We start from the raw sequence: 21,197 nt of genomic DNA, 5'->3' as shown, positions 1-21,197 counted from the left end.
CACTCTCCACTTCCCCCTTAAACTCTCTGGACTCTTTGGTTTTTGAAGAGCCCCCTCCCACCCTACTCCATGGACACATTCCACCTCTCTGCTCTCCTCCCTGTAAAGGCTGTGCATTGCTTAACAAGTGAATATAATCTGCCTATGGTGTTGTGTGTGTGTGTGTGTGTGTGTGTGTGTGAGAGAGAGTGAGCGAGAGAGAGAGAGAGAGAGAGAGATGATGAAGGTTGAGGAGGACTAGAGCGAGGAGGCGGGACTGTCAGCAGACCTATTCATGTGTATCCATTGGTACTCCTGAGCATTTAGCGTATACAGCATCAACAGTGGCAGAGAGGAGATGCTGGTTGGTTATATAATAGCTAGTCATGAGAAGCAGTACGTTATGGGGTTCTGACGCTGAGCCTGGCTGTACGGAGGAGAAGCAGAGGTGAACCTTGGGAGGGGAAGGGACATACAGAGCATCTGATTCAAACACAGACCGGGTTGTTGCCATGGGGGGCTCCCTCAGCCAGCACAGGAAAGGCTCCATCAGCTCTCCTCAGAAGAAGAGCAGCATGTAAGACAATACTCTTCATTGATCGTGTGTGTGTGTGTGTGTGTGTGTCTTCTGGTGAAGATAAACTAAGAGTGTCTCCAAAATAGCTAATTGGACGCAGCAAGTCAAGTCAATCTCTTTTTCAGTACTTGAGATTGTGTTGTGTGTGTGTGTGTGTGAATTAAAAAAAAAAAGGGATGGGGAGATGAGTTGAAAGGCAGGGTTGGGACCTTAGCGTCTCTTAGTTAGCCAGGCCCTTCCTTGTTGGGCTGGAAGCAAATTAACACATCAAATGACTCACCACACGGCCACTGTTGCTATGTTAATTTGAATACTTTTCAAGTATTCAAATTCAAATTCAAAATAGCAAATCAACCATCAGCCCTGCTGCCATACTAGTTTGGATATCTTCTACATATTTGAATCTACAGAAAGCTGTGAGTGTCAGAGTGAAACAGAGGATCGGTACAGTTGATGCCATTAGCGGAGAGGCTAATGCAATGAGCATGAGACAGGTCATGCTCCTGAAGTCAAGAAAGTGGCCAAGCCTTCTTTTATTCAGGTTCGACATTGTAGATGCAGCTTTTATAATAACAACAATCCCGGAGATAATGCTGCCAGCGATTAATAATGCAGTTGCGACCCTAATTCTAAAGTGGTATTTTAATTATACAAGCTGCTCAGTTTATTTTTGTGTGAGCAGCTACAACAGATATCTGTTCTGTTTGTGCAGTGTTTATGCCATCCTTGTTTAGAGTCTTCTTGTCAAAATATACAGAGAAGCGATGTTGTTGCTGTAGTGCTTGAGAGAGTTCAAATGCACTGAACCTCCACACTCCTTCTTTTTTCCCCTTAATCTTCTTTAAAAGAATGGATTCTTTCACTTTGTCCTCCCAGTGAAGTGTTCTTATAAGCCTCTGTAAGCCCCTTGTAGCGGATCACTAACGTCATATCACTGTGTTGACTCAGCCATTCAAGTCATAGACAGCATTGGTTAGTTAATGAGCAGCAGTACCGCCATGGATTGAAGCACACGTTGTTTTGGAAATAGAAGGGAGATGCTTATTCATTGGGATTTGAGTGCTTAACAATCTTTCTCACTATGCAAGCAGGCTGTAGTTTCCTGTATGTACACATTTGTGTTGGAAAAAGTGGGGGTAGGGGTCATCCCTGTGGGAAAACTGGGAAGCCAACCAGTGCGGTGGGATTGCAGCTTTTGTTCTAATTTTAGTCTGCTTCATCATCCATTTTACGTCTTAACTGGAGCAGTCTTTGGTGTGCACTGGACTTCTTGTTCTCCAAAAACCCCTGAACATCAAGACCAGTCTTCCATTTGGGAAAAAGATGATCTGTATTTGGAGCTAATTTCTTGCTGCTGCAGTGGGATGAAACCAGGCCACTGTCTGCTGAGAAACTTTTTTTTTTTTTTTTTTTTGTAATGTTGAAAGAGACGTGAGTAATAAAGACACAAAGACAGGCGCAAAATTTGAGGTTGCGCATCTGCAATATTCATAAGCCTTCACTGCTGATGCCCACAGCTGAATAATGTTGAAATTACTGGCTGAAAGCCATTGCTTGGAGAATTGTAGACAAGGTCGATATCATTGTGTATGAATTACAGAACATTTCAAACAGTAATTTTAATGCAACTAATTTCAATTTGAAATGACATTTAGCTGAGCTGAATTTAAAAGAAAGAAGAAGAAGAAAATGGATGCATGTGTCATAAGGTGGAACAGTACAGGGCGTGTCATCTCCCTGCTGTGTGTGCACATTTACACGCACTATTGTCTGGGAATTGTGTGGTCTCATGTCCCAGTTGTAGTCACCAACAAAACTTTTGTTGATGTCTCTCTCTCTTCTTGCTGTCTCATTTTATCTCACGTTTGTTTTATTTCTCAGTTGAGTTTTTCAAATCTGGGACAGTGAGTGCCACTCAGTTTAACTGCGATTGTTCTCTGTTAAAGATACAAGTATGTCAGGGATCTAAACACAACTGTGTTTCCCAAAAGTCCATCAAAGACTTTTTAGAGTTACGGATCTGTATTGATGCATAAAAACGGACCGGGAATAAGAGAAATGGGTAAATATCACCAGGTGTGCGACCTCCTCTTTGTACAAGAATATGCATGGTGTCTGTAGGCATGTTTTCATTTTTTAATAAAGCTGTAACCCTTTACCAATAGGTTGCCATAGCATTCCCATCAACGCTGTTTAAGCTTCCAAAGCTGATGTCAGATCTGTTATGTGTTCCTCTTGCTTTCTGTTTCACTTTTGTTCTTTCTGCACTTAATTTTTCTTTGCTTTCCAACCTGAAAAAGAAAACATTGAATACTGGGTCAACAGTACATTCTAGAACCAGAAGGGTGGCTAAATCTAGTGCTGGTCCTTTTCTGTTATTTAGTTTTATTTAAAAGTGGGTGAGAGTCCAATAAAGTCCACCAGATGGAGCCATATCATAGCCAAGCTTTTAAGTGTGACCCAGCAATATTGTGTTCAGATTTAATAGTCATTAAATTGACAGAGAGTTCATCAGCCTGAGGAGGAAAGGTGTTTCTCAGCCATGTAATATATAGTCCAAGGGCTCCGATTCCTCATGCTCCGACTACTATCCTCACATATATAGGTCACTGTCCCGACATTCCCATGTACACAACCATATTTTTTTATTTTTTACAGGGTAGGCTATGTATTGCTGCAGGCCACAGCCACCGTGCCGGATCTCCGGCAAGTGTGGTTGCACTGCAATTAAAAAAAAAAAAAAAATAGAAAAAAGATCAACATTAAAAAAACAAACTTGTTGATGCGGGATATTGTCCGGTTGGAGCAGTCAGTTGAGTTCTCCTATCAACAGAATGAGAGTAAGGCAGCTTTCCCTCAACCAAACTAACATCACCAGCCAATCAGCAGGGCTGGACAGTAACCAAGTAAATTTACTTCAGTACTGTACTTAAGTACAGTTTTTGATTATTTGTACTTTACTTTAGTATTATTTTGGGGGGATAATTTTACTTCACTACATTTGAAGGACAAATATTGTAGTCGGGAGTTACTGCTTCCAAAATAAAAACATAAATGGCAGCTGCATATATTTTAGTGTCCAGCAAACAATGGCAATATGCCAAACTTATTTTTTCTCCTCCAAGTTGACCTGTTGCGTGAACGCTATGATATCATCTGAAATTTACGAGTTGTAACATAGATCCTGTTCCTGAATGCAACATCTAACTGCCGTTTTTTCATCGAGGTCACTGTTGGAGGTGATGGAGAGTTTATGAAGCCAGAGGAAGATTTCCTAACAACAGACTGGGCTGGGTGTGCATAGAAGAGAGGCGACAAGCCTTTTGGTTATTTATTTCCTCTTTTTTATTTAGAATAAGAATAAAATAGTTTACTGTTGTACCCTCCCAAAAAAAAAAAAATCAGGCTAAGGATTTTTTCTTATATGTCATATATGCCATAATCTGAAACGTTTTGTCTCTATTCAAATCAAACCCTACCTGGTCCCTGTGTGGGTTCCTTTTTATGGAAACATATACTTTATGTTGCTATTACTATATATATATATGAAAAGAGGGGATTTCACTTTCACAGGAATTAACTGTGAAAAGTCAAATCATTGACTGAAACTTCTAAAGATTACATTTAAAAAGACGAGAAGGGGAATCGGGAGTCCCATGTCTTCAACCAATTTAACCCCGAAATTTGTAAAACATTGATCCAAAACAGTTGAAGGCATCAACAAACAAAACATTGAGCAAAGTCTAAAATTAACCGGATGAAAAACTGTTATTACACAAAGTGAAGCACAGACAGCATACTGATGACTGAGCTTTTGAGGATGTCACTGAATGAAAGATCAAAATGTGATGCTACTAAAAAAAAATATATAAATAAAAAATAAAAATGCCGTGGTGGCTTAAATGTCACCCAGCATGAACATTTCCACGTGAAATATATAAAATATCACATACATTAGATAGCATAGAAATATTTTTAAATCGTGTGGAAATCAACATACACTAGATGGCAGCGTGAAACCTGTATATCATTTCACCTTGAACCAGTATTCTTTAGGCAAGACAGCATTAGAGCAGAGACCAACAGTCTGTTATAGCTGGAGAAGCTTCTACTGTTGCCTCTATCTATTAACCCCACCCCACATACACTAACCCACACACACCCACGTTATTATCTCATCCGGTATCACTCCTGTTGTGGTTAACAGGCAAGTTTATCATTGCTTGTTTATTCTTGCCTCATAACTGCACATGCTGCCATCAGTCTACATGTAATTGATGATGAGGGTTCTTAGTGGGTTAACTGTCAGCCAAGGCACATATAAGCTGTGCTGCGGTGTGTGTGAATTATCTATCTATCTTTTTATCTATCTAGTTTCTGTGTGTAGTGGAAATGAATATCGCAGCTTCAGATCTCAGAGTACATCTCTGTGTGGGTTTTGCTACAGTTCGCCTGTGTGCTATTTCAAGGTATTACGTAAGAGGTGTGATTCTTCCCTCTCCTCGTCTGTCTGTGGTCACGATTTTGGCAGGGAATAAGTCAGGGACATGCCCACTCTGTTCATCTTTGCATGTTGTCTCCCTCTCTGTGAGAATACATGTGTTTTGGGGAGTTCACAGCTTCAAGTGAAACAGGATGACCCTGGGGGGGCTTTGTTAGCTTTGGGCAAGTCTTGTGCGCTCCAAGATGGACTGGTCTGTCCTCTCAGCTGTCAAGACTGACAGATAAAGAAGGAAAGGAGAAAGTGTCACGAATGTTAAAGACACAAAAACAAGTTTTTCCAGCCCTGCCCAAAAACTCATTATCCTTCCTTTGATTTCCAAAATATTCTCTCCCTAATTATCCCCCAAAACCACCACCACCCCTGATACCCTCATTTTAATTGATTTCCATCTGTCTTTCTCCAGATTGTTAAATTTTTTCTGTCCAGCTATCCCAGCCTGAACATGGCCTCTTTCTCCGCGTTCACCAGTGTGTGACATAATTGGGAATGTTTTCTCATTTACATGGCTGTGTACCATCTGTGTAATGTCAGTTTGATCTGTTTTAGAGCTTCTGCTTTTCCCTTCATGTGGCCTGTGTGCGAAGAGTAAACAGGAACGGTACCTCAGAGTGTAATTAAAAAGAAAAGCTTCTGTAATCCTCAATTTTTCTTTCCCTATTAACATTTTCACAGCGGCTGAACCATCCTCATGCTATTTTATTAGTCATGGTCCATGTTTTTTCAAAGAACACATCTCAGCTGGCCTAGATAGTATGTATTTATTTGTGTGTTCATGTGTGTGTGTTCATGTGTGCTTGAAAGCGAGAGAAAGAGGGATATGTATATATGTGAAAGCTTGGACTTAAAGTTACATAAGCCATCTATGAACAGCCTCTTAGGCACACATGTGAGAGTATTTGTGGATGATGTGTGAGCAGCAGCAGCAGCACCATTCATCCACATGTCAGTCAGTCTGAGGGGTGTTTCCGTTATTATTGTTCAGTCTGGGTTCGCTTTGTTGACTGCTTTTCTTTGTCTCCTGGATACTGTGAAAACATCCTCTGTCGGTTTGGTCACACATCATATGATGAACTGGTAGTTTCTCGGTTTGTATTTTATCTGTAATTAAAACATACACATGTAAAGGTTACATTGCTGCTCCTTTCTGAATGTCAATACTCCTGTCTCTTATTTTGGAGGACAAGAGCACTAATGCCATTTAACTTTTTGTGTCACAATGACATCTACTACACCATTTTTGGCAGAAAATTTCTTCAGTTTGGTTTGATTAAAAAAGACATTTCTTGTTTCAAAGGTCATTTGGTTCTTAAAGGATGCAATTTATGTTAGACTAGATCATAATGTATCTCCTGAAAAGTCACTACTTTCAGGATACAAGCATCTGGTAGTTTCACTGTCCCAGAAAAAATGACTCTTCTTTGCATCTTAAAGCAGGAACCACAGTCTCTTCTCTCCCTCAGACTTCCCCTAACATAAAAAAATCCCTCACACAATCAGAGAGGGGAGAGGCCAACTGCTGAGAGCAAGCTAGGAAGTTAGCAAACAGGCGGAAGCGGGAGGATACAATGTCTGTTAACCAGCTGATCGTCCTCTCAGACAGAGCAGCGAGGGGAGAGGGAGGAGAACACAGAGAGGAGTGACTGCTGATGCTCCAGTAATCTGTGCTGTGTGAGTCAGTGCCGTGAAGACCAGAGCAGTAACAGCAGCACAAGTGTGAGACACGTTTCACTCTCACGAACATTAACAACGCAGAAGAGCAGGATGGGAAATCTGAGCGGCTAAGAGAAGGAAGTGAGACAGCCATATAGACAGCGAGCGGCGAGGGAGAGATACAAGAGGATAAACACGTTGTTTTTTTTTTGCTGTTGCAAGCCTGGCATTGGAAGATTACCGACTTGCCATTTTGACTGAAAGATCAGTCTGAAGTTTACTGTGGCATCAGGCTTAGGACTTGCTGTGGTGCAGGGATGTCGTGGTTGTCTCCAGTCCAGTGGGCCAAATGGACATGGTCAGCAGTGACTGGGGTTGCCGGAGATGATGGGCAGCCCAGAGGAAAGGATGACGGAAAGGACAAGTAAGATGGTTTGGCCACAGATGCTTTTGTGTGTGAGAGCATGAAGTTGAAAAGAGAGCTGGTTTGCAGGTGGATCTGTATAAGAGATTAAAATGGAAGGGTATATTTGGACTCTAGTAGATTGATTACATTTTTGTCTGGGTGTTTATGTAATGACTCCAGATTCCCCTGAGTCATACCGACAGGTGGTGGGTATACATACACACACAGACGCAGACTGATTGATACTCTGGTATAAGTTGAGATTCTTTCCAGCGCTGTGATTCTCAGTGGCTGCTGCTGATTCTTCGTCAAAATACAGCAGCAGTTTCTAAGCAGTGTCTGTATTTTGACATCAAACGCTCAGGATCTGACTGTCTAGGTCTGTTTTATAAGTTTGAGTCTGTGTGTGTGTGAAGGCTGTTGGAAACTGGGGGGAAGGGAAAAAAGCCACAGTTTCCAAAGCGTTTTGAGTTTTTTTTTTTTTTTTGTCCATTTCCAGTTTCTAAGTAACCATGCAAGATTGCAACCACTGGGGCCATCTATGGGATGTGATTCAGTGTGTGTGTGTTTTGGGTGGGGGGGTTGGGAAATGTATGTTGAGATTAGCTCTAGATGGTAGTTTTGTATAGAGCCCCAGAAACTGTGAATGTGTTTGTGTGAACTGGTGTTGGCACGGTGAGCTTTGTTCCTTCTTCTGCTGTTTTTCATTAGTGTGGATGTTTTGATGTGTGTTCAAGTGGCTGGGAATGGGTACCCTCTCCCTGTCACACACACATGCACACGCACTCTCACTCTCCCCGTCTCCCTTCCTTTTTGTCTTTCTCCACAGTTTGGAAATAAATTTAGGCTTGGTGTCTAGGCAGCTGACACAGCAGACCAAAAGACGTGTGTGTGTGTGTGTGTTGTGGGACACTGCACAGTGTGTCCTTATTAAATGGTAGAGGATGCAGGTGGCCTTGTAGGCCTTGACTTCCTCCTCTCTCCCTTCCTCTGACTTCCTTTAAAATAAATGCAGCTTGTTTATTTTAAGCTTCTTTGAAGTCATAAATCTATTGTATTCATGTCACTTTAGGAAAGCACAAGATTGATATTAGAAAGCCAGGGCTCATTTGTTAGAGTGAACTGGACTTGACATCCAGCTGTAGCATTCATAGGTTGTTATTTAGACTGATCATTTTCAATGCCTCTCTGTTCTCAAAGACAGTAGGCTGTTTGATGGTCTTTCTGCCAGCTCTAAACTAGGCAATGGGATTTGTTTTAATCACATGCTTCAAATCACCTCATGAGAATAGCTGTGGCTGTTTTATTTCATGTATTTATTTTTTTATTTTTTTTATTTTTTTTTCCAGGAGTGTCTATGCCTTTATTTTTGAGTTAGTGTTTGTCAGATTGGCTGACAGGAAACAGCAGGAGGGGAGAATGACATTCAACAAAGGTCCCAAGTTGCATTCAAACCCAAGAGGCTGCACGCACTCCACTCATCCAGCAGAGCCACCAGAATAGTTGTTATAGTTTGTTGATACTTTCTCTGCTTATCAGGACATCTTCAACTTCAAACTAGAGATTTCTTCTTTAGTTCTCGTTAATATAATAATATTCATGTTCAGTTGAAGCTGTGCTGTTTCTTACTGTCTTCTATCAGAGAAAATTCATTTCTTCCTCTCTCTTCATTCCCACAGTTCAGACTCGGAGGGAACCTTTGAGACTCCAGAGGCAGAGTCTCCTGGTGTTGTGCAGTTACTGAGCCAACTGGACAACTCCAACATTACGGGTGAGCTAAAGCTCAGGCTGATCTCATACTCAAACTGTAAGATTGAATATCAAGTGCCAGTACGGGTTACCTGAATCAGTGCTTTAACTGAATTTTATGTAGCAGTATTTGTGTCAGTGCTTGCGTTGCACATTCAAGAGTAACTCGAGTAGCCTGAGGAGCTGTGGTTTACTGTTTCCAGTCTGTTTGACCTCTGACCCCGGCAGCATCACTGATGGATGTGGTGCATCTGTAATCACACTCGATAGAAATGTTAAACAAGGTTCTGGAGAAACTTGTTTTGTTAGTGAAGCAGAAGCTCAGGCTGTATATCACTATTGGCACTGTAATTTGACTCTTTTTACACAGAAAACGTATTACAGGTCCATCATTACGTCTTTTGTTTTTGTCCTGAAGAAAGCTAAGCAGCTAGCTCTGGTTTGCTCAGAACATTTCATCAGATGGGACAGTGTTCAGTGTTCAGTTTTCTGCGAGGAAGTAGTGTTTCCCAGAGGCAGCGTACCTTTTTGTCTAGTAAATTCAAAAGACAGTTCAAGTAAACAGCTGTTAAAGCTGACACAGGCTAATAGCAAAACTTGCAAATTGCTCTGTGTAAGTTAGGGTTAGGGGTGTTTTATTTTTCTTTTATTGCAGCTGTAGTTATTATGCTCCCTCAAAATTTTCAATGGATATAATGCTCTCTGTTATAGATCTTAGAAAATGTATAGGCTTATAAAGCAAAGAGATGGTAGTTGAATCCTGGCTGTTTGAAGCTGCCAAAGGGGTCCACTCACTGGTGTCCTAGTCCCCCCCCCCCCTCTAGTTTACAGACCATAACAGTCTCCTTTTTTGTGATAGTCACGTGGTGAGAGTGTAATGAGAGTTAGTTTTGTAAATAAAACAATGTGGAGAAGTGAATAGTCTGCCCCCCTATAATTAGACTCAAACTGTTCAGGGGAGAACCGTGGCCTGTTCACGGGACCAGCCGCATGCCGCAGTCTAATTGTATGTACTGTTTAACTAGGATGAAACCTTAGACAGCAGTGTGCTGCCCAATATACTCTCTGCCTCTGTCTCACTTCCCCTTCTGTCTCCTTTTCCTCTTTTACGCTGAGCTGTGAAACTATAATAAAGCCTGATGTTGTTTTTGTTGCTAGGCCGCATGGTGATGTGTGCTCTCCATACTGGGTGTGGTTCCTCCACATCTGTTCCTACTCTGACGGGTGTGTCTGCAGTGTTTTTAAAGTCCCTTGAATTTGAGCAGAAGCTTTGCTCAACTTGCATTAATTGACTGTGTGATGTAATAAGTCACAAGTTAGCCTTCAGTCATTTTTAACAATATGTCAAGCTGTCACCCACCAAGGTGAAACTACAATCTCTTTATTCATATTGTGCACGTTGAGAAGCAAAATCCAGGAGAGGCTCTTGTGGGTTTATGATAGTATGGGGCTGTGTGTGTTTGTGTGGGTTAACAGACCGTCCGGTGTTTCAGCAGTAATGTGACTCAACAGAGACTGGTGAGCTGCTCTGGTCGTTAGCTGTTAACTGGAGCTCCAAGGACACAGGATGTGAAGTGCTCTGAGGAAGCTAGGAGCCATTTTGAGTTCAGGGCAGCAGGGGAGTCAGAGGCTGTCACTTCAAGGGTCACTGCGTGAATGGCAGGTAGATCAGGAAGCCATAAGATATCAGGCTTTACTGTTTGAGGGCAGAAAGACTAAAGGAAGACAGAGTAGCACTGCCTTGTGACGTTTTCAGCAAATTTCTCTGAAAACCAACGATGAATACAGAATACAGACGCTGGTGAAGGTAGCTGTAAAACATAGTGGGGGATTTAGCAGGTAAATAGTCAGGTATTTATTTATTTATCAGGAGTTGGCAGAGATTAAATACTGAGCTAAATAACAATGATGATTTATTATTATTATTATTATTATTATTATTATTATTATTATTATTATTATTATTATTATTATTATTATTATCATTAGGTGGACAGAAACATGGCCCAGAATAACGATAAAACTGCACTCTGTGTCCTAGATACATAAATTAATAACTGTTAAACAACCGCTTGGTGACACTCTTCTCTGATAAGGTGCTACATAAATTTCGGCACTCTTTTGGTCTTTGCAGCTCTTCCTGATGTTACAAACTCTTTTCTGGACAAGAACTCTAACCAGGATGTGGGCCCACTTTCCTTTCGAGAGGTTGATTCCCTAAACAACCTCACCAGTTCATCATCTAACAACACCAGCCTCAGTGTGGATCAGAACCTCAACTTTACCCAAAGTACCAAACCCAGGCCAGGAGAGGGCCTTCATCCACCATCCGCCCCGCTGCCTCAGCCACAGGCTCTACGGCCTCCATCACTATCGGTCCAGTCTCCGCTGAATAGACCAGATCCTTCAGAGGTGGACGACGAGGCTCCAGTGACATCAGACTCCAGCCCTGACTCAAACTTGATCCCCAGTCATGACATTTATCCCGATCCAGATTTGCTGAATGGCAACATGAACTCTGACACTATGCTGTCAAACAAAAAACTCGTGTGTGAGACCAAGGACACCGTAATCACGTGAGTAGAAAAAGTACAAAGCCCATTCCTCTCCATTCATCAGCCATAATCATTTACAGCCTGTGGCTAGGTTTACTGAATCAATATGACTCATAGATTTTCAGGCTGAAAAAGCTGCTGCTCTCATTTATGGCTGCAGAGAACAATTGTGAATGCTTGCTGTTGTGCACAATGAACCTGAGAGGATCAGAGTGTTCCCATGTTAACACACAGTGGTGACCTGTTCTGGTCTGTCAAGTATCATTTCTGTCCTGACTCCATTTATTTCTCACCAGTATCATCATAGATTTTCACATTTTTATTCTTCTTAATTTTATTTTAAAATGTGAGTTCATTTTAGCTTTAGTAGAGGAGGGGAAGGTGTTTTTTTTTTTTTGTTTGTTTGTTTTTGCTTCTTGTCCTTTATGTCCGACTTTTTTAGGGCAGTTTTCTGGTGTTTGTACCTGCCCTTTTTAATTTGACTGTTGTGTTTGCTGACAGAAAGTATTGTTTGGAGGGTAAAGAGAAGTTCAAAATTCAAAGTGACAAACGCTGACCTCTTGTGGTTATGTTCCTGCTAAACAAGTGCCAGCTCTGCCCCCTTCTGACAACATGCACTGAGATTGCTATTTATTTAAAATACACATTTAATGGATTACATCATAAAAAATATACTGTGTATTAAGACAGTATTTCCCATTATTTTATCTTTTATCTAAATTGCAGTCTTCTTCTCAGCAGCTAGAAGGACTTAAGCAGTATAGCATGAACCACAAGACTTTTCCCTAATAATAATGTAAAGGAAGAACAACCAACTTTTATTCAGTTTTGTTTTGTTTTGTTTTTTTATTCAAGATCTCTTTGAAAATTTGGAAATGTTTGATTTTCATAATTTTTCTTTAACTTCTAATGCTGTGAATTATTTGCCTTGTTTAAAGACTTTTGGAAGATTTTAATTTGTCTTTCAGTGATACTTTGTTTTTCAGTCTTACTGAAAACTACTACTTCTAGTTTCGTCTAGTTTTGTTCTTGATTTCCTGTTTACTAAATTGTAACACCCCTGCATTCATCTTCTGTTTAACCTAACCCCTTTCCATTCCTCCCTTCTGTCTGTCTTTCCCTTTTCTTCCAAACCTGTCATTCTGTTTCCCTTCTTTTTATGTGGCATCAGGACTGCTGAGCAAGTCCATTTCCTCTGTGTTCTGTTGTAAGTACCGTATAATCACGTGTTTTCGGAATTAGCTGTCCTGAAGTCCAGTGTCATTCCACAGCCTGCTGAGTCACCTAATTGACCTAAATTTCCCTTTGATCAGAAAGTGAAGTTGGAAAAAGAGTGAGAGATAGCTGAGAAAGCGTGTCAATGGGAACCTTGTACCAACCTCTAATGTCCGGCGCAACTGCTCTTGCTCTTATTTTCAGTTGGCAATCACCTTCATTATTAATCTTCTTTTTCTTCTGCGTGATTCAGCATTATTAGCAGAGCATGTAAGCTCAGCGCACACACACAGCAATGAGGTCTGGCTATGAAGCTTACTGTCTCTTCTGCTTTTTCTTCTCATCATTACACCAGCCCACATGTACACTGCAGAGATATGATCTGTTTTGTCTTAGCACTGATGTTGTCTTTGACTTTCATTCTCAGGAACTCTTGCAAGGTGAAGCAGAATTCGCTGATGCACAAGGACTTTGGCGGACAGGTAAGATTCGATCTTGTATGCACTGCGCTGTTTTTTTAGCAATAGCTGACTCATGTGGTAGCATTAGCATCTTGAATAACTGCAGCCAATCAGTGTGGTTGACTTTGCTTGCTGTTGAAGGATGATCAGCATGGAGGCCATGCCACAGATGAGGAGAAGTTGGCGAGCAGTGTGAGTGTAAAAGCAGACAAGGGCCAAAGCGGTGAGTAACAGGATCAAGTTTTGATTTCTGATGGTGTGTTCTAGTCTAGATTTCTGAGAGCCACCCAGTTACGTTACGCAGTGATACAATAGTGAATGGCTCTGTTGTTGCTCAGCTCAGATAAGCTGTTAAACTTTAGACAGCATGTTTTGGTTTCCCTCCGTGCAAACAATCAGCCACGTTCAATCTATACCAAACAGCGAGAAGGCCATCTTTGGCTTACTGTTACAGACACACACATACACAACGTTAATCATTAACTTTGCATATCATTTTGTGCTGTTTTGAAGCACACAAGCACAGAAACAGTACAGTTCCTCAATCTCAGTTGATATCAGACTTTTAAAAATAAGTCTTCAAGAAATGGCTGAAGTTTTCATTTGACCTCATCTTTCGTCAATATGAACTGTGATTTTGTTTGGATAGTTTCATGATAAAAGCTTTAAAACAGCACTAAAACCTTCTGCACTTTGCTGAAATACATAAACAGTCAGTCATGACAATATATATTGAAAGAGATTATGGTATCTCATTCTGCTGGCAGTGAAAGTAAACTTTAAAACTGTAATTTGGTTGGATATTATAACATTTACTTCTTATAGCTGTGATATACTTGTCATGTTGACGAAATAGACTATATTACAGAATATAGCATCATTAATATGAAATGTTTCTTAGCACGAGTCTGCTGCTTTCTTCCAGCCCAAGACTTCCATGTAACATCCAAACCTGAGGAGTCAGAATGCTGCTCCATGGTGAGGAAATATAACATTTACATCTACTGTACCAGGAATAATAGTCTTCACATTGCTATATTGAACAGTATGTACATACTGTGACTGTGTCTTTTCACCAAAAACAAATAATCCATATAAAGCACCTGCAATGATAATCCTACCAAAGGCCTCTAGGTGGGGCTGGGATACTGATTTAGCTCACCAACAGCTCAGAGACAAAACAGCTATGACAAGTCCAGTCGTGCGTACATGTCTACATGTCACTATATAGGTTAGAGTGCCACTTTTTATATATACATATAATTATTGAATGGATGACACTTAGACGTTATATGGGGAATTGTGTGAGTAGTGTATTAGTGTTGTGTGTTGTAATTTAGTGAATTAAATAAATAAATATAGTGCAGTGTGAATGCCTGTCTGACGTGTACTGTAGGACAGCAGGGAGTGCTTAGTGTCTGCCACCGTGTCCGTCTACTCAGGTGACAGATGGATATAGATTATCATTCAGGAGATGAGAATATGGCTGCCATAATCCGAGGAAGGACAAATTGAGAGGAGAGACAAGAGCAGAAGAAGAACAGAAACGAGGCAAGACATTTATGAGGTGAAAAATGAGAGTGAGCGAAAGAGCAGGGATACACAGACAGACTGAAATATAACATGTTCAGTATTAAACAACAGAAACAAAGTTTTGCAGTAATATAATGTAATATATTGCCATGAATGACCTTATGATATAACATGTTGAAAGGTCTTCGTGGGTTTGCCGCACTACTCTCCTCCCCACCCACAGTTTCAATGGATGTACAAAAAGGCTGTGGAGGCCCCGACTGATTCCTCTTTCCCTTCTGCACTCAGCAGTACGAGGACGCATGCAAACTGAAGAACAAGTCAAAGGGAAGTGAGATGCAGAAAACAGGAAGTCAGGTCCTGGATTCCATCTGCATCAGTGAGGCAGAAAAGAAGGCAGTTCTCACCCTCATTAGAGAGGAGGTACACTATTTAGTGCCACTCGTCTAACATGAAACAGCCTGCTTGTTGTGTAGTGTGTTAAGACAATCGCTATCTCCTTTCAGATTATAACTAAAGAGGTGGAAGCGAACGACTGGAAGAAAAAATATGAGGACTGCCGACAAGAAGTCAATGAGATGAGGTTAAAAAACATTGCTCAGTTATCACAATCACCGATTGACTTTGAGACTGTTTTAACACAGAAACACAATTGATTAGTGGAGGTGTTAATAATTTAACTCTTACTTGTGTTTTTTAGTAACTGGAGCCACTGGGCTTTTGGTATATGTATTAGTAGAGTATTGTAAATTATTTATTGAAAACTCCCCCAGTCTGCCTCACAGTTTAAAACCTATGGTGTGTTTCGTCTTATTACAGGAAGATAGTTGCCGAATATGAGAAGACAATTGCTCAGATGATCGGTGAGTAGAAATGAAAGAGGCTGAAATCTACCAAAATATTTGGTAGCAGTAAATTCTTCAGTGCCACAGTGTGATTTGTATCTTCTCTCCTTCATTCATGTGTCTGTTTATGTACAACATATTATGCAATTAACCTGACTCAATACAGGAAATAATTTATTTACCACTTTATGAGAATGTCTTCTTCTTCACTGGCTTCAGAGGATGAGCAGCGGAACAGTCTGAGTTCCCAAAAGGCTTTGCATGCAGTGACAATGGAGAAGGAAGCCGCCCTGGCAGATCTGAACTCTGTGGAACGCTCTCTATCTGACGTGTTTCGGCGTTACGAGAATATGAAGAGCACTCTGGAGGGTTTTAAGAAAGTAAGGAGTCAGAGGAAAAGTTCATGTCTAGATAATAACGGCTGGAAGAATAAAGTTGAAACATATTTAGGGGCAGTGGTTGCCAATTAAAGCAGTGCAGCCCAAATCTTGACCCCCACTTGATGTTTTGGGAAACAGCTGTGGTGAATATTTTTGGGATGCCTTCCAGCTTTAAATGTGCTGCAGATTCTAGTCAAGACAAAAATGAGAATAAGAAAATGATGTGTAGTGTTACATCAGCCCTTTCTCTGTCTAATGATGATGGATAAACAACACGAGCTTATTGCTGTTTCCTCAAACAGAATGAAGAGGTGCTGAAGAAGTGTGCTCAGGAGTATCTGGCCCGAGTCAAACAGGAGGAGCACAGATACCAGACACTAAAGCTCCACGCTGAAGAGAAACTGGACAAGTATGTAAAGATCAAAAGGAAATTTGTTTTAACAATCTAAATTCTTTTATGGGTTTGAGATCCTGTTATGGGAAACGGGTATTGATTTTCAACATTCCACATCTCACTCAGGGCCAATGAGGAGATTGCTCAGGTGCGTTCGAAGGCGAGCTCAGAGAGCACGGCGCTGACAGCCAGTCTGAGGAAAGAGCAGATGAAGAATGAATCTCTGGAACAAGCTCTGCAGCAGAAGGTGAGAGGCATCCTGATCTTCCTGCATACATCTGAACAAAACTGTTAGCTTACTGGACTGATTAGATTTATTTACACTGCATTTTTTTTTTTTTTTTGTGGGATTCAGTATTAAATGAACCAACTGGTTGTGTGTTGTTGTTGTTGTTGTAGAATCAAGAGATCGAGGAACTCACAAAGATCTGTGATGAGCTGATTGCCAAAATGGGAAAAATAGACTGAGAGTAAGGTCCTGTGGATCAGCTACCACTGTTCCTCGGGCCCTGCCGACAGTGACGCCCCATGCATGCCCCTCACACAGAAGCTGCTCATAAAGCCTGTGCCAGCCCTGCGTCTGAGACTGCTTATGTACAAATCTCTAAAGTAACTTCTCGTATGCCACTACTGCACTACATGTAATCAGAATCATGAAGGTTCTGTGAATGACAGATATTGTTTGGACTTTGTTGTATGTGGTGTTTTTGTTTTGTTTGCATCTATTGTCCATTATGAGGTCAGCTGAGGCCCCTCAGTCCTCATCCATCATGTGAACAACAACCTACTCGTGACTCACCTAAAATTCCCAGCAGCTTAACAGCTAAATTCTTAGCATAATGCTCCTGCAGGATGACATCAGATTTAATGCAGGCTGGGGGTCGCTTTTTCCTTTTGGCCAGTGCTCTGTTGGCTTTTTTATGAAGATTATTTAAAAGCAACAATAAAATAAAATGTATTTTTCTACAACACAAGCAAGGACTTTGCACTAAAAGAGAGGAGTTCAGGGTTATTATGTGGGGCAGAATGAGGTCAGGCTTAAAGTCAAGCTGCACAGTGAGAGGAAGCACAGTATTCCTCAGGGCCCTTGGTTTTTTCAGGTGTGCCACTGAAACCAGCGGGAATCGGAACCACATTACAGTGAAGCTGCGTCTTATTTTTCCGTTTTCGCTGTATCACACAATTGGGATTCAAGCCAACTCAAGTACATTTATCATTCCACAGAAGTATAATAACCTGATGATCAGGAACTCTCCTGTGACTACAAACTTTGTGGCTTTGTGTATTACAGAGACAACTTTGTTCTGAAGTATAAATCAACTCTTCCACTAGTCACCAGTTGTCCTATGGTATTAATTTCAAATAGAATCAACACAATAAAGTGCTGTTGTAGGTCACCATTTTTTGAACCACCGCTCTTGTTGGTGAGTGTCCACTAATCCAGTGAGACTAAGGCATTTTATAATGAAAGTGTGAACTCTCATTAGTCTTTTTAAAGAAATTGACTAGTTACTCAACAGATAAATCTGCTTCTGAGTATGTTTAGTTTCATGGATTCACATTGTTTTCTTAACATGGCAGTAAAACCAGTTGTGTTGAGCACAGTGCACAGTAATGAGCTGGAGTTTGGGCCATAAATAGTTGTTGGAATATTTCTGAACCAATTACAATGCTACCCAATGATACTGAAGTATTGGTTTTGGAAAAAAAACAAAAACAGCTATTAAACACCCATTTTATTTTATTTTTTTTTCAAACAAACAAACACCATCTGTTTTGTTGAGTGAAGGTTTAAGATAACTTCCATTTAATATAAATCAATGACAAATTTAAATTAGAAAATATTTGGTTAAAGAAACAAAATCTGACTGAGCATTTAGCTTTTTTTTTTTTTTTTTCTTTACATCGCAGGCTTCAATCAGTCACTGTTGAAAAAGCATTTCTGATATCTAGTCTCTTAACCACCGTGGAAATCCACTTATGACACAAACATAGTAGCGTGCCACAGATTATATTTATGCCTTTCTGACATTTGGTCACGTCTTTATTTTCTGAGATTTTGTTTTGTCTGTAGCCTTTTTCCCGAGTTACTGTTTGTAATTGTAAATTAGGTTATCTGACACTTGTGTTAACAAGGCTAACAGTGAGTGTGTGTACATTTGCTTAAATAAACATGAACATAATTTTGCTCTACTTCAACTTCTGTGTTTTTCCTCAAGTTTCTACAGTTGATTATGACATTTGTACACAGCTGATATGGGAACTTTACTGTGGATACTGGCACTGTGTGCGTGTGTGTGTGTGTGTGTTAGGATCATCTCCATCTGTGTGATGACCTTAGCTTTAGCCTCAGTACTGTTAATGCACACCGTTTGCTGTATGCCGTACCATCCGTATGATCAGGAAACCGTCAGGGGTCACAAAAACAGTGATATTGCACAAATCTTCCACGAGATGACCTTAAAACTGAGTTAATCACAGAGCTGACAGCTCAATAACTAACTGTGTCTGCCTGTTAAAGCTTGCTGGGTTAAGTCCATTACTGCAGGGTGCTTGCTGTGCATCATAGGTGGAGATTACAGAAATAAGACTTTAATGCCCTCAGACACCTTCCCATGTCTAACCCCACCGGCCTCCCCCACCTTCTCAATGCTGCATTGGACTTGCCTCAGCTCATCCACTCTCTACTTGGACTCCTGAAGACACAGTGACCCATTAGTCAGCTGCCATGAAGACCGCTCTCGCCCTGCTGCTGTTCGTCTCTCTGGCCTTCCGCAGTGAGTATCTACACCAACACTGGGTTTTGCTTGTGGGGGAAGATTCAGTTGTTTAGGAGCTGGCAGAATAATTGTGGCATGATGAATGGAAGCACAGATGATCCCAGCGATTGTACCCTGGACAATATGGGTCATTTCCAACATAAATGAATTACTCCCCTTCTAAACCTGCAGGCTCCCAATAAGCGAGAATTAAAAGTTGTCTGCATAAATCTGACAGCAATACGTAAATGTGTGTGTGTGTTCAACACAAATATACCAATATTGTGTGTCTGGGCACTTACATTCATCAGTGAATATACATGCTTAGTGTCAAGTCAGGTACTCTCTCCTGTTCTGTCTGTAAAGGCCATGCCCTCAAATGTCACACATGTGTGGCATCCAATGAGGATGACTGCAACCGTCAGGGCTCCACCTCCTGTCCTCAGTACGCTGATGCTTGCTCCACCATCACTGGACCCAGTGAGTAAACACACAAACACGACAGTACCAGGAAAAACAAACAACACGGGAGTGATTTCATTGAATACAGTGGAGTAGATGCCTCACTAGGGGTCAGCACAACACTGACAACCCACTGCCTGTGCGAGGCCGGAGTTAAAGGAAGTTGTTAGGGCTGAGAATAGTTTGTGGGTTGTTTCCATTGACAAAGTGAAGCTCAGTATGGGAACCCATAATACAGCAGCAGTTTTGTTTTTTTATTTTTCAGTTTCGTGTTTGCTGATACATGACCTATTCATTATTCTGTCAATACTATCTTACTATCTTACTTCCCTTATGTATATATGCGTGCGAGTGTGTGTGTGTTTGTATGATCACAGAGCCTCTGCTTATTCATCTTCTTACCATTTGAGGTTTCTGGATGTTATCCCAGCAGTTTATTATAACCACAGACTTCTCCATGCCTATGAGTGTGACTGTGTGTGTATGTGTGTGTATGTGTGTGTGTGTGTGTGTGTGTGTGTGTGTGTGGTAAGAGAGAGGTCAATGGGTTGTTGACAGCCTCGTACTAAATTAACAGCAGCAAGTCTTCAGTCACTCAGCCGGCCTCCTGCATCTCATTGTCTTTCAGACACAGTGATGAAGTCATGCTCGTACAAAGCTTTCTGTGACAAGGCGAACGGTGGCAGCTCCGGAGCGAAGATGGTGTGTTGCTTCGGCGATGACTGCAATGGGCCCCACAGGAGCCGCAGTCACGGGGAACACCCTCACAGCAGCGCAGGGGCCGTGTCCGCCAGCCCCATCCTGCTGATGGTCCCCCTGCTGCTGCATGTGGCCGTGAATCGGATCTAAACTCCATCACCTCTCTTTGTTCAGTTGTTATGTTATCAACCCCCTTTAAATCCAAGATAGAAAAAAAGGATCTGAGCTGCTCGGAGTTTCATGTGGTGAAAACAGAAAAGTGTTTTTGAGGGCTGTGGTGGTACATTCAAGGAGTGTGGTCTGTGTTGTAAATATGAGCTGCATTCGGCAGCTTCCTTGTTTTCATTTTTTAAGATTACTACTAAAACCAAGAATAGCATCTTGATTATTTACATTGTTCACTTTCTGGTGTTGTAAAGCTGTCAAGCGTCCTGTGAACCTGAGAGTATTTGTGGTGAAAAAATATGTTCAAAGTGAAGTCCACCCACTCACAGCTCTGGTGTAGCTGCTGGGACCTGGGTGTGGTTTTGGTAGGTGCTTGGTGCCTCAGTAGGTGCACAGTGCACAGTTCTCTTGACACAGTAGGACCACTTTATTCACTTGTGTCGTTGCTTAGGTAACCTGTAAGGAAACTGATTATCATAATAACACAATGTCAGAGAAAAGTTGAAAAAAAAAATGCAATGTTTAGCGCTTGAATTCTTTTTGTTTTGTTTTTACATGCAAGCTTGTCTGAATAAAAATATAACCACACTTTTATTTTTGTGTCTGTGCATGTTCACGGTGTATGATTGTGCGTGGGTAAGATGACTTTAGTTTGGCATTTGATGTCCTACACATGACCTTTAAAAGCCAGACAAAAGAAATGTGGGTTTATTTTCATATATGTATATATATATATATATATATATAGTCAAAACACTGTCTGCGATTTTAACAGCAGCGGGAGGAGTGAGAGCTGGATGGGGAGGGGGACAGTGGAAACTTCAAGACTTCCTTCTCTAACTGTGTGAATCCTGTGCAGCCAAC

At 41.1% G+C, this 21,197-nt stretch overlaps 1 protein-coding gene across 3 annotated transcripts; it reads left to right on the top strand.

Annotated features, from left to right (window-relative positions):
- The first annotated feature begins 317 nt into the window (after positions 1-317).
- Positions 318-18,441, top strand: LOC115048677 (transforming acidic coiled-coil-containing protein 1). Of its 3 annotated transcripts, none has more exons than XM_029510353.1 (13): positions 318-556; positions 8,796-8,887; positions 11,000-11,441; positions 13,063-13,117; positions 13,238-13,319; positions 14,022-14,074; positions 14,918-15,052; positions 15,136-15,212; positions 15,449-15,492; positions 15,694-15,854; positions 16,157-16,263; positions 16,375-16,495; positions 16,648-18,441. In XM_029510353.1, exons 1-13 carry the CDS (start codon positions 492-494, stop codon positions 16,714-16,716), a joined length of 1,503 nt encoding a protein of 500 aa, XP_029366213.1. In that variant the 5' UTR covers positions 318-491; the 3' UTR covers positions 16,717-18,441. The 3 variants fall into 3 exon arrangements, with proteins under 3 accessions (XP_029366213.1, XP_029366212.1, XP_029366211.1); XM_029510352.1 differs by lacking the exon at positions 318-556 and adding an exon at positions 6,622-7,134 and having other exon boundaries at positions 14,921-15,052; XM_029510351.1 differs by lacking the exon at positions 318-556 and adding an exon at positions 6,622-7,134.
- The last annotated feature ends 2,756 nt before the right edge of the window (positions 18,442-21,197 follow it).

Source organism: Echeneis naucrates, chromosome 9 (genome assembly GCF_900963305.1).
Source record: "Echeneis naucrates chromosome 9, fEcheNa1.1, whole genome shotgun sequence".
NCBI lineage: Eukaryota > Metazoa > Chordata > Actinopteri > Carangiformes > Echeneidae > Echeneis > Echeneis naucrates.
This window is presented reverse-complemented; position numbering and strand designations above follow the sequence as displayed.